Source organism: Babylonia areolata, chromosome 2, assembly GCF_041734735.1.
Source record: "Babylonia areolata isolate BAREFJ2019XMU chromosome 2, ASM4173473v1, whole genome shotgun sequence".
Lineage (NCBI taxonomy): Eukaryota > Metazoa > Mollusca > Gastropoda > Neogastropoda > Buccinidae > Babylonia > Babylonia areolata.
The window spans coordinates 45,012,005-45,038,475 of NC_134877.1; the positions used below are offsets into that span (position 1 = coordinate 45,012,005).

Here is a 26,471-nt window from a genome sequence, read left to right on the forward strand (position 1 = left end):
AAGTTCCGTAGAAGACATCTATGGCAACATTATCGTTGTCCTCTGGCAAAGTTCTGTAAAAGAAATCTATGGCAACATAATCGTTGTCCTCTGGCAAAGTTCCGTAGAAGAAATCTATGGCAATGTAAGCGTTTTCCTTTGGCAAAGTTCTGTGGAAGAAATCTATGGCAACATAATCGTTGTCCTCTGGCAAAGTTCTGTAGAAGACATCTATGGCAATGTAAGCGTTGTCTTTTGGCAAAGTTCTGTATAAGAAATATATGGCAACATTATCGTTGTCGTCTGGCAAAGTTCTGTGGAAGAAATCTATGGCAATGTAAGCGTTGTCCTTTGGCAAAGTTCTGTATAAGAAATATATGGCAACATTATCGTTGTCGTCTGGCAAAGTTCTGTGGAAGAAATCTATGGCAATGTAAGCGTTGTCCTTTGGCAAAGTTCTGTAGAACAAATCCATTGTGACAGGCCGTACACAAACATATAGGTATGCACTGAAGGCCTGACTGATAAGCGCCGCGTTGGGTTATGCTGTCGGTCAGGTATCTGCCTAGCATATGTGATGTAGTGTATAAGGATTTGTCCGAACGCAGTGATGCCTCCTTGAGAAACTGAAACTGAAACTGAAAAAACTTGGAAGTTCTGAATAGGAGGAGGACTGTCCTGTTTCTCCCGGTCTCTGATCGTTTTTTCATTATTATTATTATTATTATTATTATTATTATTATTATTATTGTAATAAAGTCCCATCATGTTCAGGGAGTTAGTTTGTGTCTTCTTTACTTGTGTGAAACGAAGTAAAACCCATACAAGCTTATAACTATGTTGTACGCTAGTCATTCGGATGAGACGATAAACCGAAGTCCCGTGTGCAGCATGCACTTAGCGCACGTAAAAGAACCCACAGCAACAAAAGGGTTGTTCCTGGCAAAATTTTGTAGAAAAATCCACTTCAATAGGAAAAACAAATAAAACTGCACGCAGGAAAAAAAAAAAAAAAAAAAAAAAATGGGTGGCGCTGTAGTTTAGCGACACGCTCTCCCTGGGGAGAGCAGCCCGAATTTCACACAGAGAAATTTGTTGTGATAAATTGTGATAAAAAGAAATACAAATACATACGCTTGTCTCAATTAAACCTGCTTTCCATTCCTCGTATGTATGCAAGATGGATATTCTCACATGTATCCACACACACACACACACACACACACACACACACACAAACGAGAAAAAAAATGTTTACGCTTTGTCGGTTCAGTTCAGTTCAGTGTTGTCATTTTTGTTTAGAAACATGATTGTTGGCTTTTTCTAATTTAAATTTTTAATTTTAGTTTTTGTCGGTTTCCTTTTTGGTCGAGAACTATGACTTGTTTTCTTAGATGTAGTTACTTTCGTTTGCGTTGAAAGATAATTCCCGTTGCTGTTTAACTGTGAGACGGGCGCAATAGCCGAGTGGTTAAAGCCTTAGGCTTTCAATCTGAGGGTCCGTTAACGGCGCCTGGTAGGTAAAGGGTGGAGATTTTCCCGATCTCCCAGGTCAACATATGTGCAGACATGCTTGTGCCTGAACCCCCTTCGTATGTATATGCAAGCAGAAGATCAAATACGCACGTATCCCGTAATCCATGTCAGCGTGGGTGGGTTACGGAAACAAGAACATACCCAGCATGCACACCCCCGAAAAAGGAGCATGGCTGCCTACATGGCGGAGTTAACTCTCTCCATACGAACGGCGAAAGAGACGACGTTAACAGCATTTCATCCCAATTACCATCATCAAAATATTGCAAGCGGAACGCTCCTATACTGAAGAGGTGAATGTTGACTAGGAATACCACAATTCTGTCGACGGAAGCTAAAGGTTGGGTCATTCAGACACCCATTGGACATCCGAGGGGTCTGTGTAGAGGAGAAGAGAGGACTGGCCGTACTGAGTGAGTTAAAACGGTTATACATGTAAAAGCCCACTCATGTACAAGCGAGTGAACGTGGGAGTTGCAGCCCATGAACAAAGAAGAAGAAGAAGTTTAACTGTGAAATGTGCTTGTTGTTATTTTTGTTGAAAGAGCTGAGCAACACAGAGGGAACGAGGAATGCTTTATGGAACAAACCATTCAACTCATCACAAACATAGCTCTAAAGGACATTCACTGCTCGCATGTTATGTCTTTCTTCATCTGTCTCTATTTGTCACTCGCGCGCGCGTGTGTGTGTGAGAGAGAGAGAGAGAGAGAGAGAGAGAGAGAGAGAGAGAGAGAGAGAGAGCATACAATCTGATCATTCAAAGTTAAGATACATAAGCTTCACAGAAACAGAACCAGGCTCACACATGAAGGACCACGATCCCTGAACTCTTTTCGGGTTCCGTACAATTAGAATGTTATTGCTGGCAAAAATAGATAGACAGATATGGGGACTGGGTGTGAGATACAGGAGAGGGGAAGAGAGTAACAGTTACAACTGCCTCAATCAAAAACATTTAGAATGTCAATGTTGAGACAGATAGATAGATGGATAGACAGATGTGGGGGTGGGGTGTGCAGGAGAGGGGAAGAGAGAGACAGTCACAACTTCCCTTGATCAAAAATATATATATGCACGAAATTATATACCTGAGAAAAGTGCAGTACGGTGTGTGAGTGTTTGTAATCAAAGCCACACGCGGTATGTGCAGGTGGTGGGTGGGTGGGTGGATGTATTGGGGGGCGGAGAGACTGAATGGGAAAGGGGTAGCACCTAAAAAATAAAAGAAAAAAAAAAGAAAAAAAGAAAGAAAAAACAGCAGTGACCCGGAAACAGCTTCCGAAATACTCATCACCAAAGACCCTCATTTAATCTCCCCCCCCCCTACCTTCCCTTCCCCAACACCCTCTCCGGGAGGGAGAAAGATGATTGATGTGTGCTTACCGACACAGATTAGTCCAAGAACGCACAGGGGAGGGCTGTATGGAAATGAGAATGGAGCATAGCAGATAGGGGGGAACGAGGGGAAATGGTGAGCTGTTAAAACCTGGCCGTGTTTTGTTTGTGTACAAGGCGAGAGATCGGCTCGGGTGAATGTTGTGATTTGTGTGTGATATGAAGGGAGGGATAGGAAGACTTTGTCGTCGTCCTCCCGTCTTCGGCCGCTCAAGCCTTGCTAGCTCCCCAATAAAGCAGACCCGAGCCGAAAGAAAAACAAGCTCTCTACTGACGGACGGACTCTGATTAAGGGTGGAGCGACTTTGACACTGTCGGCGGAGTGGGGTGGGGTGGGGTGGGGTGGGGTGAGTGGGTGGCGGGATGGTGGGGTGGGGGTGGGGGGGCCCGTTTCATCAGACTGACTGCAGGGACGCTCGGGTGTCTGAAGCAAGCAAGCCAAGGGGCCAGAATGGGGTAGATTTGTAACCGACACCCACCCCGATCTCCGGGGGTGTAACAATAGGGTGCCCGGCTTGTCGCTCGCTACACTGTTGCTTGCTTGCTTGCTTGCTATTCGCCCAGGCCGTGTTTATGAAGACAGTGACGGTATAGGGCCATTTTCACGTGTCAAATCCTCGCAGCTGTCAAAACACAAGTGGACCCCGGCCTTGCCCCGATCCCCACCCCCACAACCCCAACTACCCTCTCCCCCCCCACGCCCTTCTTCCGCCACCTCATCAACGGGAGGGGAAGGACAGGGCAAAGAGTGTGTTCTGGTTCAGTGGACACCCCTCACTGTGCATGCAGGTCGCCAGCTCTGACGGACAGCATGTGTCCTCACACACACACACACCTTACCTCTCTTTCCTCTCGCCCTCTGCACAGTCAAGGCCGTGATCGAAGCAGCGTCGTGTCTTCTTCATGAGCCGTTCATTAACATGTAGATTGTGGTTAATGGTCTGGGGCACCTACCATGACTGCTGCTCTCTACTCACTGCCTGCCTATAGGGGCAGGAGGCCTGTGTGTATGTGTGTGTGTGTGTGTGTGTGTGTGTGTGTGTGTGTGTGTGTGAGGGGGGTGACCTTGGTATCCTCTTAGTTAATCAGGCAGTGAGGCAGTAAATGAATATTGAGTTTAATTAAGAACCCTGCTTAATAATTAAGCAGTCTAAACCCATAACTGTTTTTAATGCCCCAGCATAAACTCATTTCCAAAACAAATAATTAATCCTTGAAAATATTTCCTACACACACACACACATCAATCTATATATATATATATATATATATATATATATATATATATATATATATATACAAGATACAACACCATTGAAATTTGTTTAAACACGATTTCTTTTCTCGAAAGGGAATCGAACATTGCAAACACATAGAGCGGTAATACGCCGAAGCTTATGGTGAGCATGTCAAAACAAAATTTAACACAAGACAAAACAACACAGCACGATACGACGCGATACGATGCAATACAATACAATACAATACAATACAACACAACGCAACACAATAAATACAATGCAATGCAATGCAATACAACACGACTGATGATTCATTTCATGAACAAGAAATTTCTGTTTTGATAACATCAAGTATACCTACTTTTGTTGCAATGTTCAACGGCAGGGAATAATTATAAAGAAAGCTATTATCTGTTACACCATTACCATGTAAAGTGTTTACCAAAGGGTGGTGTTTGTGTAACAATTATAATTGACATGTGAACTCAGAACTCAGAACTCATTTAATTGTCGTAAAACCCATCATAGGAATTATGGACGCTATAGACTAAACACAACGAACATATGTGTGTGTGTGTGTGTGTGTGTGTGTGTGTGTGTGTGATTCCTGACGTATCCCCCCTTGATGCCGGTTCATTACCATACGGCATGATTCCCAGTCACCTTGTGAAAGGCCCAGGACAACCGGAAAATCTGAGTTGTAGATATCGTTCTACGTGTGTGTAGAGCGGGTATGTGTGGGGTGTGTGTGGGGGCGTGGGGGGAGGGTGGAGGGGGAGGTGTATGTGTGTGTGTGTGCGTTCATGAGCGTGCGTGCGTGCGTGCGTGCGAGTGTGTGTGTGTGTGCGCCGCCCCCACCCCCCACCCCCGGGAAAAACGCTTCCACCCCCTCCCCCCCCACGCCCCACCCCCGTTTCTGCTCTCTGTCGCTATAATCCCCTTGGTCCAACCCCCTCCCTACCCCCACCCACACACTTCCCCTCGACCCTCACTCAGTCCCTCTTCTTCTTCACACCACATCACAGCATCCACCATTGTGCTGCACGAACACGCAACAGACAAAGATTGGGATCATGGGTTGCTGTACACTGAACACACACACACACACACACACACACACACTCAGACAGAGAGACAGACAGACAGACACACACACACACACACACACACACACACACACATACAGACAGACACACAGACACACACACACACACACACACACACACACACACACACACACTCAGACGGAGAGACAGACAGATAGACAGACAGATAGACAGACAGACAGACAACACACACACACACACACACACACACACACACACTCAGATGGAGAGAGTGAGTGAGAGAGAGAGAAAGAGAGAGAAACAGACAGACAGACAGACAGACAGAGGCAGAGACGGAGAGAGTCACAGACACAGAGAGAGAGAGACAGAGAGAGGGGGGAGACAGAGAGATCCTTTAAGCTTTATGTTTCTCTCTTGTTTTTTTGTTTGTTTTTTAAGTCATCTTTACCTCATTACCATAAACAGCGCACGTGCAGAAAAAAACGTGAAATAAAGGATTAGCAGCAGTGTCGACAAACATCCAAAATACCACTAACTGGCTTTCATGAGAATCGCGTGGTATTATTATTGTCAAGTTCCTCGCAAACAATTGTGTGTGTGTGTGTGTGTGTGTGTGTGTGTGTGTGTGTGTGTGTGTGTGTGTGTGTGTGAATTCTTGACAGACAGGTGATGTGTGACACTGCATCAGATTTCATGCATCATAAGCAACCTTGAAGCACGCTTTTTGCCGAGCTTTAGAAAACAACGCTCCTTCTGAAGGAATGAGAAGTAAGTCAGAATTTCCTGGAGTTATGTAGTGCTGTAACGCTTTCGGTTTTTGTTGCTGTTGTTTTGTTGTTGGTGTTGTTATTGTTGTTGTTGTTGTTGTTGTTGTTGATGATGGTGCTGTTATTGACAGTGCTTTCGTATTGATAATGATTAGAACATGAATAATATGAACATGTCCATGCACGCGCGACGGTGTGTGTGTGTGTGTGTGTGCGTGTTTATATATATATATATATATATATATATATATATATATGTGTGTGTGTGTGTGTGTGTGTGTGTGTGTGTGTGTGTGTGTGTGTGTGTGTGTGTGTATGCGAGTATGTGTATGTGTGTGTATGTATGTATGTGTGTGTCTGTGTGTGTGTGTGAAGTTTTGACAGATAGGTGATGTGCGACACTGTCATCAGATTTTATGCATTATAAGCAACCTTGAAACACGCTTTTTTTTTTGCTGAGCTTTAGAAAACAAAATCTCTCCTGAAGGAGCTAGAAGTAAGTCAATATTTCCTTGATTGATATTGCTGTAAGGCTGCGGTTTTTGTTGTTGCTGTTGTTGTTTTGTTGTTTTTGTTTTTTAAATGATGCTGTTGTTGTGTTGTTGTCGTTGTTGTTGATGATGCTGTTGTTGTTGTTGTTGACAGTGCTTTCGTATTCATAATGATTAGAACATAAACATGAACATGTTCAAGCGTGCGTGGATGTGTGTGTGTTTGTGTGTTTGTGTGTGTGTGTGTGTGTGTGTGTGAATTCTTGACAGACAAGCGAGTGTGACTGCGTCAGATTTCATGCATCATAAGCAACCTTGGAGCACGCTTTTTGCCGAGCTCTAGAATACAACCCCCCCCCCCCCCCTCCTGAAGGAAAGAGAAGCATGTCAGCACTTCCTGGAGTCATATCGCTGTAACATGACGGGGTGAATAAACAAAACGGTCTTACACGTAAAATGTTACACGTCTGAGTGTGTATGCGTGCGTGACTTAAACCTGACTGAATGACATAGGAAACGAATGATGAGCGCCCAATGGGAGCTGTCAGTCGGCTCTACCCAGGTAGGCAGCCTGTTGTGCAAATGACCCCTTGCTTGAAAAGCTCATAGAGTTTGGTCTCCGACCAGGGATAGGCGCTGTATTAGTATCCATATCATCATCATCAACATCATCATCATCATCATCATCGTGAAACGCTGCAGTTTTTCGTTGCTGTTGTTGTTTTATTGTTGCTGTTGATGATGCTTTTGTTGTCGACAGTGCTTTCGTTTTAAAATGATTAGAACATGAACATGTGCGTGCATGCGCGCACGTGTGTGTGTGTGTGTGTGTGTGTGTGTGTGTGTGTGTGTGTGTGTGTGTGTGTGTGTGTGTGTGTACGTGTGTGTGTGTGTGTGTGTGCGAATGCGTGCATGCGTGCGTGTGTGAGTGTGGACGCGTGCAGGCCGAGGAGGATGGGATGAGATGGATCGTAATCATCCCCGTCCCCCCTCTAACCCCAAGCTTCTGCGTCTGTGTGACTATTTTGGAGCGGCTGGGCGGTGGTGGGGGTTATGGGCTGGAGTAGTGGGCCATATGATCATTATGAAACACTCCCCTGGAGATGAGGTCGACAACATTGCGTATCACAGCTTTTTCCCCTGTTTTTTTTTTTATACAAAAAAAAAAAAAAAAAAAAAAACAGTGATGAAAGTTTCTGTCTGGCACCTTCAATCATTTTTAAATTATGAGCTCACTGTTGTAATAAAAAAAAAAAACTAAAAAAAAAACTTGCCTCCTCCAATCATTTTGCAAATGAAATGAATAATGAATGCTGGCAAATGGATTTTCCTCACAAGCACCGGGGATACCTCTCACCCTCAACATTTTCTTCTTTTTTTTATATAATTTTCATAGCTGGGGACCTCCCCCCACGGGGGACCCAGAACAAGCATACACCCACAATGTCAGCACCGGTCCATCTCTTCACAGCCTCCCTCCCTCCCTCCTTCCCATTCCGCCATCATTCCTCCCAGCACAAGGGAGGCGGAACGCAATGGCGGCAAACGCCTCACGTATCCGGCGAGATTTGGGGCGAGAGTTGAGTTCCCCGCCGCCGCACTTTGTATGGCGTCTCCAACTGTCGCGTTTTCTGCGGGAAGGCAAAGCGCGCTTAATTATGTCTTTATTAACACCCGCGCCCATTTCGGGGTGTTTTTGTGGTAGCGGACCTTGATCGGATTCGGGCCTGTGCGATCGGCTCCCTCGGGGCTTTAGAGAGGCGTGCCCGGCATGGGGGTAACGTCATTGAGGCGGGCACGAGGGGCCGGGGCACATGCAGCTTGGCTGATGGTCCGGGAGAGGCCAAACCTCATTGCGGTCCACAACACCACAGACACCTCACTGACACCACGCTAACGCAACGGGGTGGGGTAAGGGGTGGGGGTGGAGGTTTGGGGTGGCAAAGTGAAGGCACAGACAGACCTAACCCATCGAAGGGGAGGGGGGGGGGGACGGAAAAAAGGGATCAAATAAAAAAAAAAAAAAAAAAAAGGAAAAGAAAGGATCCGACATAGATAATCTACAACGTGTCTGTATTTCTTCTACTGTTCGGGGCTTGTGGGTGTGACGTTTTTCCCACTGACTCTCTCTTCCTACCCAGCCAGTCTCGGAGGATCAAGCGTTCGTTTTGTTTTTGCACCAGAGGGGGGAGGGAGGAGAGGGAGGGGGGGCTAGGGTTTGAGGATGGGGTGGAGATAGACAGAGGAAGAAAAAATAAAACTGAAGGAGATATAGACTGGGGGGAGGGGCGAGGGGGAAAGAAAGTAATGAGAGTAAGGAGAGGAAGAGAAAGCGAGAGAGACGGAAATAGAGAGAGGGACAGAGAAAGAGGTAGGAGACAGAGGGAAAGAGAGAGAGCGAGACATATAAGAATGGGAGAGAGGGAGAGGGAGTAGATAGTGAGAGACAAAGACTGATAGAGAGAAGGATAGAGAAAGGGATAGAGAGAGAGGGGGACCATAAAAGAGTGGGAGAGAGAGAGAGAGAGAGAGAGAGAGAGAGAGAGAGAGGCCCAGAAAAGTACAATTTCGGTCTCCACTTTTCAATTGTGACTTTAATGAGAAACAAAAGTGCCATTCTTAAAGTCCGGATAGCCATTTTAAAAGTGCGCATTAAAACGGCAACCCAGAAATATACAGTGCCTTAATAAAAGTCTCCCCCTCATGAATACGCAAATTTAACATCGGCAGAATTCGGTGTCATTGTCTTCAAACCAAACAAAATCTTCTTCAAGATCTGACAACACAAATGACAACACTAAACACGAGGCAGAGTTTCTTCCTTCTTTCGTTTTTGTTTTTGATAGCTCTGCAAAAGGGTTTTTTTCTTTGAATTGAAAGTAAAACAAACACCAGAATGAGCATTTCAAATCGCAACTCACCACTCAAGTATGACTGACGTATATTGCAAATCTATTCGAAGACTGAATTAAAGCAAACAAATTTAAAAAAAAAAGAAACATTGTTATACTGGAAAACCCAATTAATACTCTCGTCTGTTTAATACTGAAATAACGCGGTAGTTTATGGATGTTCTTTTTTCTGTTGCTTGTCTAGTTTCGTTTTGGAATAAAATCTAACGTAAAATGGTTTTCCCCGAAGTTTTTTTTTCCTCATAAAAAAGACGAAAACTACAGCAATTATCTAATTTGAGCAGTCACTTCCGAACATAACAATGATGATGATTACGAAGGATGCTGTTTATTGTCATTGGACGTTTCGTTCTGTTGCAAATGTTACAGAAATAAGTAACTGACGTTGCGTTATTAATTCTTGTTTTGATATTTGTGTAGTTATCATACACCTGCTTGCCTGCTTGCTCGTTTGCTTGCACGCCTGCTTATCTATCTATATAAATATATGCTTTTTGTAAAATAAATGAATTCCTGACTTTGATGGAATATAACCTAGTTTTGTTGTTGGTGGTGGTGTTTTGGGTTTTGTTATTTGAAGCCTCTGCACGTGTACATATTTATAACATGAAACCTGTGACATGCTTTTAACGTTCTTAACGACTTGATATTCATTTTATGTCGGCTTGGGATAGAGGCCTTTAAATAACTTATTCAAAAACTTATTGCCAGCCTACTATCCGACCTTCACGAACTTGGACAACTATTTTGTGAAATCATTTCAGAGACGTATTTCCGGAAACTCACTGCAAAGTTATGTCCGGGTAGGAATGAGAAATGATACTGACACCAAATTCACCTTCTGGTCCATTACACTTTTCCCTCACCTACCACTCACAACAACAACGACGTCAGCAGCAGCAGCCGTAGCAGCAGCAGCAGCAGCAGCAACAACAACAACAACACGTAGGTATATCTCAGGTTAAAGAACAAACAAACAAAATCATGAAATGTGACAATGGCGTCACACCTAAACCATGCCATTCAACTCAAAAAATATTGTCGAAACGTCATCGTTTTCCAGAAAGTGCCGAGCCCACTAACACGTTGGCTGAATGCATGAGAAAAGCCCTCTCCATCCCCACTCACAGACGACCACACCAGCAGGCTGACATTATTCCAGACACCACCGTGTGTTGGTATTCTGTTTGTTTCAGCTGCAACAAAGCGGAATATCAATATCAGTTCTTTGTTGTTGTTTGTTTCGGCCTCAGTTGCATTGCAAGTCCACGGAGCACGTGTGTGTGTGTGTGTGTGTGTGTGTGTGTGTGTGTGTGTGTGTGTGTGTGTGTGTGTGTGTGTGTGTGTGTTGGGGTGGGGGAAGTGTGTGTGTGTGTGTGTGTGTGTGTTCGTATGTGTTCGTATGTGTATGTGTGTATAATGTGTGTAGGTGTACGTGTCAGTGTGTGTCTGCGTGCTTGCCTACGTGTGTGTGTGTGTGTGTGTGTGTGTGTGTGCCCCATGTGATGTGTCTCAAGTATACATGACAAGGTACACTTGATCAGAAAATGACAGGGGTGATGAACATCAATATCATAACTCTCAAATGCCTGCACAACAGGTGGTAATCCATGCATTTTTTTCTTTCTAACTTTCAGTTTATCATCATATTGTTGTTGTTGTTTTTCCTTTGCTTTCAGCTAAACATGATTGCATCTGCATGCTCAAATTATCATCCAACTGAGAATTGTGTCCATTATCGCGTTTTGGTTTTCGTGTATTTGGCCGCTTAATTATTCAACGGAGTGAAAACAATATCTCCTTCTTGAAGTTGAGCCAGGCTTACACACCGCCATCTTCTGTTCAGCTGGAAGCTTTCTGTTGTGTCTGTCCCTTCTACTCTCTTCCTATCTTCCGCCTCCCCTCCCCCCCACCCCCCACCCCTCTTGCCCCCCCACCCCACCTTCCAATCCGTGTATCCCTCCCCCCACCCCTCCCACCCCCCCTCTTTTTTCACATGGCGGCAGAACACTCAACAATCGCCATTCGCACCGACCGGATTTCCGATCATTTTGCTCATCTCACCTCCCCAACCCCATCCCCCCTCTCTCCTACCCCCCCCTGCCCCCACTGTCTCCCCTCTCTCTCGCTCCGCCCCCCTACAAGCCGCGCACTGCCGCTTTTTGCACCCCGTCGCCAGTCCTGAAAGCCATGGAAATTAGGTCCCCGGCCAATCAGCGTTCTCGTAACATCAGTGCCTTAGGCTTGGCGGAGGGCAGACGACAGTGTTGTTGGCCGTGGTTTATGTGATTTACCGTGTGCGGTGTCTTGTTTTTGGCCTCCCCCCCTTTCTATTCAGGCCGGCCATTATCATGACCGTGATGGATGTGGCGCTGTGTTGTGGCGAGGTTGTGGTTAAACACGTGAGTGAGTCAGGGCAACTACCGTGACCGTTGTCAGTGGACGGAGCTCGACTCGGAGTCAGCCCCGCTAGTTTTTCTGTCTGTCGGCCTTGTTTTCTTGTGTTCCTGACGGGCCGCATCAGTGAGAGCCGTGCGAAGACCGGCTGTGTTGACTGACTGGAGGTAGATGGTGCAGTCTTTCATCTGCACGTCAGGTAAGCACTGATGCAGACAGAATGCGTGCAGCACGACTCTCAAAGCCTTGACCAGCTCGTTTGGCTTTATTCGTAGGTTCGGCGTCTGCTTCCTTTTATTTTGACATATTTCTCTTTTCTTTTCTTTTAAAATTTGAAATACATGTGGATCAGTCCGTACACGCTTTGACACCTCCATGAAACTGAAACTAACATGGCGTACCACTGCAATCTGTTGGACCCAAACTGGACAGTCAGTCAACACACATGGTCTGTCTTTTTTCCATACTATGGTAAAAAATCCTAGATCGGCAAGTTTACAGTTATGTGGTTCAGCGTATATGGGTCAGTTCGCACGCTTTTACACCTCCTTGAAACTGAAACGGAACATCTTATCCTCTTACCCGATCCGTCAGATACGAACGAAAACGTTTCACATTAACTAGCTTCATATCTGACATTCATTCGGGTGATAAGAAAGAAGGTAATACGAAACTACTCACAGATTTGCTTTCTGGACAGTTTGAGTGCAGAGAAAGCAGTTTCACAAAGAACAATCGACGATGCAGTACCAGTGACGTGATTATTACAGAATACTGTAGATGTGGAGGACATCAATCATCTGAAGTGAAAAATCATCTTACAGTATGACATTTTGAGTTGAATGCATGCAGCGCAGACCCGCCTCAGCACCATAGGCCTTCAAACAAAAACCCTCAGAATGATTTAAGCCATTCTTTCTCAACAATAACAAATCTATAACAACAACAACAAACGAACAACAAACATACCAATAGCAACAGCAACAAAGATATAAACAAAATGTGTAGACCTTCTGCCCCATACTGCAAATCCCTATTATTTTCAATGAAATAATTGTTATACATTTGCAAAAAAACAAACAAAAAACAACAACCAAACAACAACAACAAAAACCCAAACAAACAAACACCCACCAGCCATTGGCGATGATTTCGAATCGTTTATCGTTGTTTTGAATGAAACGACAATTGATTTCCCTCATGTTAGGTTATAACTAGTTAAGCACACAGACAAATAGTCTGCAGGAAGAAAAGGGGAAAAAATCAAAACAAAAGGTCACACGCACAGACACAAGAAAGACACAACAGTGACGCAGTACCAAACCAAAGCCCATACCATGAAATCAACAGAACGCAATAGCAGGGGCCCCCACAAAGGGTTCCACATAGACTCCATCATCGGAACTAAGGCCCCGCACAACTCTCAACACACCATCGACATGCCCACCACCACCACCAGCGACAACAACAACGCCACATGCCCGACGCCACCACCACCTCCACCCCAGGGCAGCAAGGGGGACAAACGCGGCATCGCCAAGCCCACCCCCACCCTTCTCCCCCCACGGCTGGCCTTCAGGGAAGCGGCCCTGGCAGCAGCAGCAGGAATGGAGGGCAGAGTTGTCCCCCTTCCACTGCCCCCGTCCTCACACCTACACCACCAGGAGCTGTTGGGGCAGAAGGCAGAGGAGCGAGCGTCCCCGGGACTCCTGGCCTTGAGGTCTTTGGTGTGGGGGGCGGCGGGCTCCTCATTGGGCCGGTCCGCCGTGGTGGGGGGAGGAGGAGGAGAAGGAGGAAGAGGGTCATCATCTTTCGGCGGCGGCGTCTTCCCGGGGGCAGGGCACCGCCGCCCCTCCTTGCCGCTCCAGCCCGGGGGGTCCCCGGCCGTTCCTCTCCCTCTGCCCCTGCCCCTGCCCCTCTCACTGCCCCCCGGGGGACTTCTGGGCGGCCTGGGCCCCAGGGACAGTCTGCACCTTCCTCTGCACCCCTGGCTGCTGGCACGACATTCTCACTGCCTCGGCTTCCCCTTCACTGGTGGGCGTGTGTGTGTGTGTGTGTGTGTGTGTGTGGTGATGGGGAGAGGGGGGATGGTGTGGTGCGTGTGGAGGATGGGGGAGGGGTCGTGTTTGGGACGGGTGTGCGGGGCTGAGGGTTTGGGGGTCGTGTGGGGGGGAGGGCGTCGGGTGTGTGTGTGTGTGGGGGGGGTTGGAGGTGGGGGTCGTGTGTGTGGGGATGGTGGAGAGGGCGGGTTGGGGGTGTCGTGTGTGTGTGTGTGTGTGTGTGTGTGTGTGTGTGTGTGTGTGTGTGTGTGTGTGTTCGCGCTTGCTTGCTTGTTCTTTTTAGCGCATACGGGAACATACGTATTTGTGTGTACACACACACACACACACACACACACACACACATCTATATATATATATATATATATATTGTGCGTGTGTGCGTGCTTGTGTTTGTGTGTACTTCTGTGTAGTGGTGAAGTTGAGATCACTGCACAAATATATGAACGTGCAAAAGAACAATAATATGTTACGTCCAAGTTGAAACACGGGCCACCAGAACTTAATGGAGTTGAGATATGGTTCCAGGGTATAAAATGTTTTAATTGACTACATCTTTTTTGTGTGCAAAATATCACATCAGCTGTGGAAATATCGGCTTAAAACATGTAAGATACAGAGATACTTTGTTATCTCTGAAACAGAAATCGTTGACATTTTTACTGATAGAAAGGGGACATAGAATACAGCATAAGCATCACAGGCACAGCACTACACAAGATAGATGTCCGATTCAAACATTTCCTCTATCACAAAAACTCGATTCAGACGTTATACTTTAAGCATGCATTGATATATTCCGATGATCAACAGACGCTATGAAGTACACAAGAAAATGTTGAGATTTCACCTCACCATGACAAATTCTATTAATTAAGTCCCATTGATCACAGTCGCCCCAACAGAACTGTCAGAGATGTCAAAGTAAGTCCAAGGGAGTTTAATATCACAATGCTGTATTAATTAAATTAAACCTGAGACTAACTTAAAACGTACCAATGTTGTGTTGTTGTTGTTTTTTTCCCCTTGCAATAAAGATTCTCTTGTGCATAATAGCAAAATCAACCAAACACAAAACAATAGTCAGATTGAATGGTTAAGGGTAGTTCATTAAGTGCCATAAGATAAATCAAAGTTCAAGGGCTTTTTATTTTATTTTTTTTAACATTGTTACCCATCCATGCTCACTTACAAAAAGAAAGAGACAAAGGAAAGGGGAAGATGGAGGATGGAAGGAAGGAACAGAAATTGATGGAGGGAAGCTAACGCAAAGTTAACCAATGTGTATGGTTCACACACACACACAGACACACAGACACACACGCACACACACACACACACACGCACACACACACACACACACACACAATCACAGAATTTCTATCCCAGCTTCAGATCATACATATCACTCAGTAATAAGCAAAGCAGTTAATCTGATGAATCCCACCCCCCCACCCCCCCCCCCCAAAAAAATTACATGGTCATCATACGATGGGTTGTTTTTTTTTCCAGAAAAAAATTTAAGTTTTTATGTTTTAACATACCTGTGTTATTCACTAACAGCGTGTCCTCTCTCTCTCTCTCTCTCTCTCTCTCTCTCTCTCTGCGTGGCGTATGTGTGTGTGTGTCTGTGTCTGTGTGCATGTTTCTTTCATTTTGTGGGGGTGGGAGGGGGTCTTTGAATATAAATAAAACTATAACAGAAACAAAACAAGAAATCGTCATATCAGTAGATGCACATGTTATCACAGGATTCCGATTTATATGTAATGTTCTGATCTGTCGAAATATTCTCATGCTTAATAAATGGTGCATATTTACTATTTACTTTATGACTTAAAACACTGTCATCATGGAGAATCAAGAGTGCACACACACACACACACACACACACACACACACACACACACACACACACACACACACACACACACACACACACACACACACACACCAACGCACAAACATTGTCATTAAACCCGTATTTTATAGCGCATAGAGCTTCAAGAATATGCGCTATAGCAAGAAGTCTGAATAAATAAATATTTTCATGTAATCAAATGTCGTAATGTCCGTAAATTACTAACACGAATCAGAAATCGTACTCTGCCACTACGTTCACACTTTCTGACTTCTCGTACCGTTAATGTGCATCGAAATGTCACCTTCCTTTTTTGTCCAGATATACTGGAAACGCGCGCGTGTGTGTGTGTGTGTGTGTGTGTGTGTGTGTGTGTGTGTATGTGTGTGTGTTTGTGTGTGTGTGTGTTTCTGAAATACATTGAAATTTCGCGGTAAACTCATATCTGTTAAATATCATAGCCATCCTTCACTATTCAAGCTAGTATTGCTGCTGTCTAGCGCATGCAAGGACTTAATTTTAAGACTCGGTAAATTTGTGTACAAAGCCTTTTCAGTCACGAAAGCACTCGGGAATGTATGTGTTCATTAACTGTTTTCAGTACCTTCATGAATGTGAACTTTATTTGTATGGGCCCTAAAGCCTAACAAATTAAACCATTTTGACTTTGACACACACAAACGAAGGTTGTTATGATGATGATGATACTACTACTACTACTACCTACTACTACTACTACTACTACTACTACTACTACTAATAATAATAATGATATTATGATGATAACGACAATGATAATGGAATATTCATTTTGCTCTTTATGACATCTCGAAGCGTTTTACAATAACACAACTTGCACACATGTCAGGCACAAAACAAACAAAAACACACCGACCCCTCACAAACCAAACGCTCGCGCACACGCACATACACCCCCGCCCCTCCCCCCTCACACACACACATACACACACGTCTTCAGGAAATGCAGTAAGAACGCCTTGGTTATGTACAAGACTTCTGTCTAAACTGATGAGAAAGATGGAGTGTGACGAACGGAGAAAGACAGCGAGCTCCACGTTTGTACAGCTGGAAAACTCCAAGCTCTTTTTACTGGATGTGTCTCTTCGCAACTTACAAACGAATCGCATGAATATTTGTACGTATACAGCGTATAAAACACAGTTTAGGTTATGATTTATATTTCACGAATTATGTCATTTACATGTGTTTTTTATATACCATGATATGTCTTTTTATTTTATTTACTTTTCTTTTCGTTTATATGTCTATTGTGTTATGAGGAAATAATGTCGTTTAAAAAATTAAAGAAAAAAATAGTGGGTTTTTTTTCACATTTCCGCTTTATAAATAAACATTCACATGAGCATTGAATTACTTTGGTAATTTTTCTTCTTTCTTTCTTTCTTTCTTTTTGTCTTAATTGCATTTACTCTAAAAATACACAAGCTCCATGAAAGAGAGAACTGATGGAAGCCAGGAAAACGATACGTGTTGAGTTACCCACGTCGAGGTAGGCCAATAAGCGGTGCTAATCTTACACCTAACTACCTGTTGTTGGGACGAGAACAGATGGGAGCGACAAGATATAAACTGGCCTAAGTACAACACACCCACACCGCTTAACCCCCCTGTCAGTATGCATGGGCAGTTGTAACGCTGTGCTCAAGTCGCTAGCGCCGTGACTCCTATAATCCGCAATTAGCGATTTTAGCAGTAAACCGTGTGCGTGTATGTGTGCGGCGCTCATAAATCTCGCCCCGTGTGACTACAATCAGTTCTTACCTCTGGACATATAATAATAATAATATGGCATTATCAGTTAACGATCGTTGTAGTTAACTAAGTGTGGGCGGGGGTCAGGAATCGGTGATGCATTGAGATCTTAGGTGTCGACGTGGGTCTTTTTTAAAGACGGACAGGCAGACAGACGCATGTCACTATAGAACATGAACAGTTTGACAAGTTTGATAAGAAGACAGCAGGCTAGCGATAGATAGATCGATAGATAGATAGACAGACTGATAGGTATGTCAAGATAGATACCACTCAGATAGATAGATAGATAGATAGATAGACAGAAACACTCACTCACTCACTCTCTCTCTCTCTCTCTCTCTCTCTCTCTCACACACACACACACACACACACACACACATATATATATATATATATATATATATATATATATATAGAGAGAGAGAGAGAGAGAGAGAGAGAGAGAGAGATTCGTGGTCTCACATCTAGTGTGTGTGTGTGTGTGTGTGTGTGTGTGTGTGTGTGTGTGCAGTAGATGTGAGACCAGTATTTATATAGTTTACATTTCGAAGAGGGAACTGAACTGGTTGATTGTCATCATCAACATAATTATTGTTACGATGATTATGATGATGATGATGATTGTTACTACTACTACTACTACTACCACTACTACTACTACTACTACTACTACCTCTGCTGCTGCTGCTACATTACTGCTATCATTATTACACTACGTACTTCATTATCTCTTCCTTATTTATTCATTCATTTATTTATTAATTTATCTATTTGTTTATCTGTTTGTTTATCTATTTATCCATTTATCATTATTATAATACTACTACTACTACTACTACTACTACTACTACTACTACTACTACTACTACTACTACTACTACTACTACTATCATTCTTGTTGTTGTTGTTACTTTCATTTACTATCATAGATACATTTTAAAAATATATTTCCGGCCGGAATTTCCACGTATTCAATTCAAATAAAAGAAGTCATCAAGCACGAACCGTGCAGTGTGTGGAAGTTGTCTTGGCATGAAACGTATTCCATTTCAGCTGGAAAGACTTTATTGCCTGCTTCAGACAATTACAATAGGATATTTTTTTTATTGTGTTCAGAATGCTCATCAACAGGTAGGTCTAAGTAAGTGAAATGAAATAAATGAATGGCCCCTACACCATTCCTCGATTTTACTTTATACGTAATTATCATTGATCTTGTAACAGGAAAACATTCAGTTGATAAAGATATAACATTTTGATTAATGCACAAGCGAATAAAGCCAAGTGAATTTCCCGTATACTTTTCTTTGATCATTATGTAATAATAATGATGATAATGATGATGATAATAATAATAATAATGCTGCTGCTGATGATGATGATGACAGTGATAATAATGATGATAATGATAATGATAATAATGATGATGATGATGATGATAATGATAATAATTATAATGTAGATTAATTTTGCATAGCGCCCTTTCATTCTAAGAGCCCAGGGCGCTTTATATGAAAGAAAAACTACAAATTGTATGAGCCATTCATGGGCACTCTTTCTCCCTCCCCCTCACCCCCTCACTCTCCCCTACTCCCGCCCCCCCACCCCCACTCTCCCTCTCTCATTTGTCATACATAAAAAATGAGCTGACATGCATTCGGGATGATGTTGGAGAAGAAATATATACTGAGAGTGCTTGCATATAAGTTTCAAACAGATGAATTTTTGGTGAAGAACGAAAGGCGAACGACTGTAACGTATTTTGTTTTCACAGTTTATGATAACCTTACTCTCTTCCACATTGTAACACACAGATGAAATTGTAAAAAAATAAAATAAAATTAAAAAAACCAACAACCCCCTAAAACAACAACATAGAATAAAACACATACACCCAACTTTACTCTCTCCCTCTCTGTCTGTATCTTTCTGTCTGTCACTCACTCATTTCATTTGCCCCGAAGAAGAGCCTGTGGCTCGATACGTCGCCTCGCCTCTTTTTATCCCGCGTAAATCGACTTTTACCCAGATTCTTTTAGTCTACCACTTACTGCCTCACATACCCCCTCCCTTGACTGCTAACCCCACGGTAGGCTCTCCAGGCCTGACCAGCGCGTTAGGTTTATGCCTATGTCAGGCAACTGCGTGGTTTTTTTGTTTTTGTTTTTTTTCTCTCCCCCTCCCCCCCCCACCCCCCGCAGAAGTGGCGAAGCGTATACGGATGAGTCAGCACTCTTCGATACCTCCTTGAAACTAAAACTGAAACTCAAATCGTACACGTTTCCTTGTTTACTGATAATAAACCAATCGTCATGTAAAAAAGGAAAAACAAAAACAAAAAAATCAAGTAATAAGAACAGAATATTTCAAGGCACAAGTGAAAGAAAACTAAATGCAAAATACATACACCCTTCCTTGATTACTTTGTGATGTATTTAGCTTTCAACAGTTTATGATAAGCTTACTCCAATCCGTCCTCTGCTCTAAAAGCGGACAGTGTAAAATAAAAAAACCAAAAAACAAAACAAAAAAAACAACAAAAAAAAACAACCAAAAACAGTCAGACCATACAGCATTGACGATGACGACAATGATATGATGACGATCGGCCTATTGCTATCAATTATCATTGTAGACGTTGGTGTTGTTGTTGTTGAAAGGGTATTGAAATATTTCTGAAGCCAAAGTATGTCGCTAATTTACAACGTCAATGATTCAACCGAGTTCATAATATCGCATGAGAATTTTTGTCTTAGAATTGATATACTTCGTGCCTTAAAAAAAAAATCAAAAAAATCAACAACCCGAAACAGACGATGGTTGCTTAAGTCGATTGAAACAAAAAACTAAAAAACAAAACAACAACAACAACAACAAAAAGGGGTGGGGGTGGGGGGTGGGGGGGCATACATATAAAATCCCATAGGATTTGAAGCTCAAGAACGAAAAAAAGGATACATACTTGACCCTTGTTATATATATATATATATATATATATATATGTGTATATATATATATATATATATATATATATATAACAAGGGTCAAGTATGTATATAATAGCCTCGTTTAAAAAAAATAGGGAACAGCTTTGAACCCGTCCATCTAACCCCCACCCCCTACCACCGCGCAGGGAAGAAGAAAAGATTAACTAAACAACAAAATAACTAAATAATAAAGAAAGAAAGAAAACACGTGTGTGACCCTCACACAACGCACACAGTGTTCGCAGGGAAAAAAACTGCAGTATTTGTTGCGGTTTTTTTTTAGGTCAGTTTCAGATTATTCTCGCAGCAGGCGCGGGAACGTTCCAGTCTTAAGAGTTCATTGCATGATAAAAGCATTTGCGAAGCTTCCCACTTTCCACCAGTTTTGAGTGGATGAAATAGACTCCAAACTCATGATTCAAAACCGGTTTATTGTCTGTGCACAAATACAGAAATTTACTATTCAGTATATGCGAAAAATGAAAGAAGATACAAAGAAATTGAAGCTGGATCAGTTTTGAAAATAATATATTTCACACACACACACACACACACACACACACACACACACACACACACACACACACACACACACACACACACACACACACACACTGTTTTCCTCCTCCAATCCTTCGCCCACAAACTCCCCCATGCTCCCCGATTCCCCTCCCCCTCTCACTCCCCGAACCCTCCACCCCCTTTCGCCCTCAAAATGATATTGACTTTCAAATGTGTTATCTCCATCTGAAGTTTCTTTTACTGTGTAGCGTGTTAAAATCTTTGGGTTGACATACAACTTCAGTATTTGTTGTTGTTGTTTTTTCTGTGGTTTTTTTTTTATGAAATGGGTATTCAGTGTCGCTGCTGATGTTGGTTACTGCATGCTCTAAAAGCGTGGAACTCTTCGCGTTTGCAATCTGCTACGTATATGTATATAGCAATATCCATTGGTTTCTGTCACACTATCCAGTCACAATCTTTCTAACATAGCACTGAAAATGATCATCTGATGATCTATATGCAGACTGATAATGTTGATATGTACACGGCCTTGTGGTGACAAATATTACTACGTGGCCTGATAATGCTGGTATCTACATAGCCTAATAATCCAGTCTTTTGAACGAGACGATAAAGCAAGGTCCCGTGTGCAGCATGGACTTAGCGCACGTAAAATAAATAACCCACAGCAACAAGAGGATTGTCCCTGGCAAAACGTTGTGAAAAATCCAGTTTGAAAGTAAAGCAAACACTATAGAGTAGCCCGAATTTCACACAGAGAAATGTGTTGTAACAAAAAAAACAACAACAACAACAACAACAAAAACAAACAAACAAACAAACAAAAACGCAATGCAATGCAGCACAATATGGTGTAAAATGCAATGCAGTGCAATACAATACAAAGCAATAATTATTTCTGCACAGCCCAATGACAATGAATCAGAAGTCCAACGTCTTGCCGATCCTGCCATGGCACCTCATAATAGATAAATAAATAATCAATACCCGGCCTAACAACACATATTTTTGTCGTCGACTTTTTGAAAGACACCCCAAAGAGATGTTTTCAGAAGAAATTATGAAATGATGAAAATAGCACTGTGCAGTGGTATACCCGAATCGTCTAAAACAGATTTCGAGCGTTAACGAGCACACCGAAAAAAAAAAAAGAGTAACGTTTTCTTTTTAATTGGACATCATAAAATAGAGAAGTACTTGCTCGAGAAAAATTGTCTTCTACAGAACAAAAACAACAAAACAAAACAAAACAAAAAACAAACAAACAAAAAAACAAACAAACAAACAAAAAACAAAAACAACAGCAACAACAAAACCCCAAAAGAAAACAGAAAGATCAGAAACAAAGTGAAAAATACTCCGTCATGCAATAAACAATGACCTGGATTATGTATAACAAGAGAAACTGATCCTGAACATGTGCTTAAGAAATAAAGACAAACAAACAAAGAAACAAACAAATTCCGTGGTGTTAAAAAAAAGAAAAAAGAAAAAGAAACGTAAATTTGGTATGTGTTTCGGGCCTGAGGGAAATGGGGGAATAGCGTGAAATAGTCTGATCAGACCTTGATAATAAAATAAGGGCCTAACAGATTTTGATAATAAAATAGGGGTCTTACCTAGAACAAATTCAATTAAAAATGATTCCAAGTGTACTCTACAAAAAAAAAAAAAGTCTTTGAACTGCAGAAGACAGGGGGATACGAATCCGGCGAGACTGCAGAACAATGACAGCAATAACTACTTCCGAGGCAATGTCTTATCAGGACAGAGCAGTTCCCATTCCGCCTATTCCCGTTTGACCTACTCTTTGATCGTGCCGCCACCTTCAACAGTTTCAGTTTCAGTAGCTCAAGGAGGCGTCACTGCGTTCGGACAAATTCATATACGCTACACCACATCTGCCAAGCAGATGCCTGACCAGCAGCGTAACCCAACGCGCTTAATCAGGCCTTGAGACCCTCAACAGCCTATCGAGAGTTTGACTCTTTATTCTAGCCTGGTTCGCCTGCTACCCGCATTTACCGTCTCGTCAGTTCAGCTCATCTCTCTGTGTCTCTGTGTCTGTCTCTGTCTGTCTCTGTCTCTCTGTCCCTGTCTCTCTCTGTCTCTGTCTGTCTCTCTGTCTTTGTCTCTGTGTCTCTGTCTTTGTCTCTCTGTCTGTATGTCTGTCTATCTGTCTGTCTGTCTTTGTCTCTGTCTCTGTCTCTCTCTTGTACGTAATGCTTAGCTGAATTAATTTTTTACAATGCGGTTTCGTTATGTTTTTCTGTCAGTATAGTTATTACTGTTTGAATAAAGCCATTCTGTAAATTCGTGTGAATTGTTTATATTCATAGTTATTTACTGTACCCCCTTCAGAATGGGCCATGGTCTTTTCTGATTAAAATTTTCGATTCTCTCTCTCTCTCTGTCTCTCTCTCTGTCTCTCTCTCTCTCTCTCTCTCTCTCTCTCTCACGCACACACACCCGCAGGTACGCAGGTACGCACGCACGCGCACACAATCCACTGGGGAAAGACTTTTTTTTTTAAACACACACACACACACACACACACACACACACACAGACACACAGACACACACAGACACAGACACAGACACACACACACACACACACACACACAGAGCAACCGAAGCGAACTGGAAATAGACAAAATCGGGATCACCGCTGATTTGGTAATAGTCGATTCGGGAATGCACTAATTAGGAGCAGACGAAACAGGGAAAGGCAAACCGCGATGACAGTTTTGGACGCGTTGAAAAAGACCCAGAAAGGGTTGGTCGCCGACCAAATCTGACAATAAGACAAGTTTGCCCATGTCTGACCACATTGGACATCCTTTGAAATAAAATGACAAAAGAAATGGGAGAAGTTCGCTGCTCTGGCGCAGCTTCATACTCAGGGGGAGTAACCTAATGAATATATATATATATATAATATTATATATATATATATATATATAATATTATATATATATATATATATATATATATATATATATATATATATATATATATATATCAGAGTGCATAAAACTGTCTTAACAAGAAAAGCTTCGTGACGTCCCCTGAAAAAAGAAAAGAAAAAGAAGAAAAAAGAGCAGAATAACACAGCATGAAATGGGTATTTATGGCTCAAGGAAGTCTGTCTCACGAGAGGAAAGAACATGAACAGAAAACGTAATATAAATGATAAGGGGGCAAAATCGTTTCCTGCTGGGCTGAATCTGAATATCAAACAACCCCAGCCATTGTGTATTGTGTTGTATTGTATTGTATTGCGTTGTGATGCATTGCACTGCATTGAATTGTGTTACCTTCAGTCACAACACATTACTCTGTGTGAAATTCGGGCTGCTTTCCACGGGGAGGGCGCGTCGCTACACTACAGCGCAACCCATATGGTCCCCCCCCCCACCCCCCACCTCCCCTTTTTTTTTCTTCTTCTAAATATAAGTGTGTTTGTAGATTTTTCTGCACAATTTTGATTTGAATTTGATTTGATTTTGCAAGGGAAACACCCGCTTTTTTATTATTTTTTTTTTTATCGTGGGTTTGTTTTCGTGTGCAAAGTGCATGTCTAATCCGGAAGATTAGTACCCAGACCACCACTCACGATGGAGTAGAGGGAGGGGAGAGGGGGGGGGGAGTGATAATCTCGGTCCGTGTGTGGATAAGAACTCGAACCTGTGGACATTCGCTTTCTTGTCGAGCGTATTAGTAGGGTGGCATGGCACTGGGTATCTAAACAATGAGTCAGGATGTGACTGAACTTCTTTGTCATACATTTGCGGGACTCGTGGCAGTTCCGACAAAAAGACCCTTTTTTCAAAGGCGCGTCACTGTTGCCGTTTCCTTGTGTGCAGTTGCGAGTCAAAATTTGGGTTACCTTCCTTTGTTATGGGCTGAAAATGAATATAGCGTCTTTGGTTCCAACGAGTTCAGACCAGTAAATGTTTACAGGAGTCTGTGTTCTTCTTGAAGTCCTAGCGGGCAGAATATCATTTGAAAAAAACAACAACAAAAAAAAAAAAAACAACAAAAAAAACACGCACACACAAAACCCGAGTCACTATGAAAACTTGCTCGCGTTTTGTCATCGAGTCGGCGGCCTGGTTTTCTGCAACCCAGTAAAGACTGGAGGTTCTTTCTGTCATTGATTGTGTCAGTGAGAATGATCACCTCTTCGTGTTTTGATAAATACACAGACTTCACAATAAGTTTCATAAGAACAGTTACGTTTGTCATAAAATTCATGAAAAAAATCGAGAGATAAATCAGTTTATACATGATGTATAATGGTCTTCCACTGACCTTTGTTTAATTTAAAACAAAATGGCTCTTTCGCGTACACATACACGATGAACAAAATGAAAAATGCGTTTGAAAAAAAAAAGAAAGAGAAAAAGGTGTTTCAGCCAAAACATAAGAGTCATTTCGTGTTTGTGCAGTCATTTCGTGTTTGTGCAGTCATTTCGTGTTTGTGCAGTCATTTCGTGGCTCACAAACGATAGTTGGGTTCAAATGGAAGTGACTCGTGCGAGAAAGCACTTCGTGTTGTGAGTTGTGCTTATCACAATGGCTGAATACATCGCTTTTTGCCGGATAGTTAGCATCATTTCGCCATGCCCCCAAGAAAAAAAAAACTGTTCAAGGATCCATGTGAACCTTAAGCTTTTTGTGAACCCTTATTTCTCTTCACACATTACCCCATCACAGTCATCTGGTAGATAACAAACAAACAAACCCCCGCTTTATCTGTAAGTCTTTTTGGTTGTTATTTGAAGATACGAATACAGTCCCCCCCCCCCCCCCCCCCCCCCCTCCGTCCTCCCCCATCCCCCCAACTCTCGCATGCTTTACAGTGTTATCTTAAAATGAAATTACGAATGACATTGTATTGTACTATATTGTATTGTACTGTATTGTATTTGACAGATCATATTTCTCTATGTGGAATTCGGGCTGTTCTCCCCGTAGAGAGCGTGTCGACACAGGGCAACACCACTCTTTTTTTTTTTTTTTTTTTTTGCCTGCAAGTGTATTCGTTTTACTCTCAAAGTGGAATAATTGTAAGCAGATGTATACGGGACCTGGGTTTATCGTCTCGTCCGAAAGACGACCACCGAGACCACCAAGTCCAGTGGAGGTGAGAGGAACAATTCCAGTCCAGCTGTGGGTGGGATTCGAACTTGCGGATATTTGCTTCCTATTCGGGCGCATTACCACTAGACCACCTGACAGGTTCACAACTATGATATGTATGCATGCACCCAATGCCTGACCAGCGCCTGCTTAGCAGATGTGGTGCAGCGTATATGGATTTGTCTGAACGCAGCGGCACCTCCTTCTGAAACTGACACACCACTGTTTCATCACAGTGCTTAAGAAACTGTGCTGAAACCTCAGCTTTGACAATATTGAAAATACTCAACGTATCGATCGATAAGT

At 42.8% G+C, this 26,471-nt stretch overlaps 1 protein-coding gene across 2 annotated transcripts in view; it reads left to right on the forward strand.

Annotated features, from left to right (window-relative positions):
- Positions 1-11,664: 11,664 nt before the first annotated feature.
- LOC143279463 (uncharacterized) overlaps positions 11,665-26,471 on the forward strand; it is a 31,045-nt gene continuing 16,238 nt past the window's right edge. Inside the window, exons 1-2 of one of the 2 annotated variants that reach the window (XM_076583507.1) lie at positions 11,665-11,987; positions 12,489-13,822. In XM_076583507.1, the coding sequence (XP_076439622.1) occupies positions 13,126-13,822 (697 nt within the window). In that variant the 5' untranslated portion in view covers positions 11,665-11,987; positions 12,489-13,125. Of the gene's footprint in view, positions 13,823-26,471 lie in introns of both variants that reach the window. The other variant, XM_076583506.1, reaches the window with a different exon arrangement.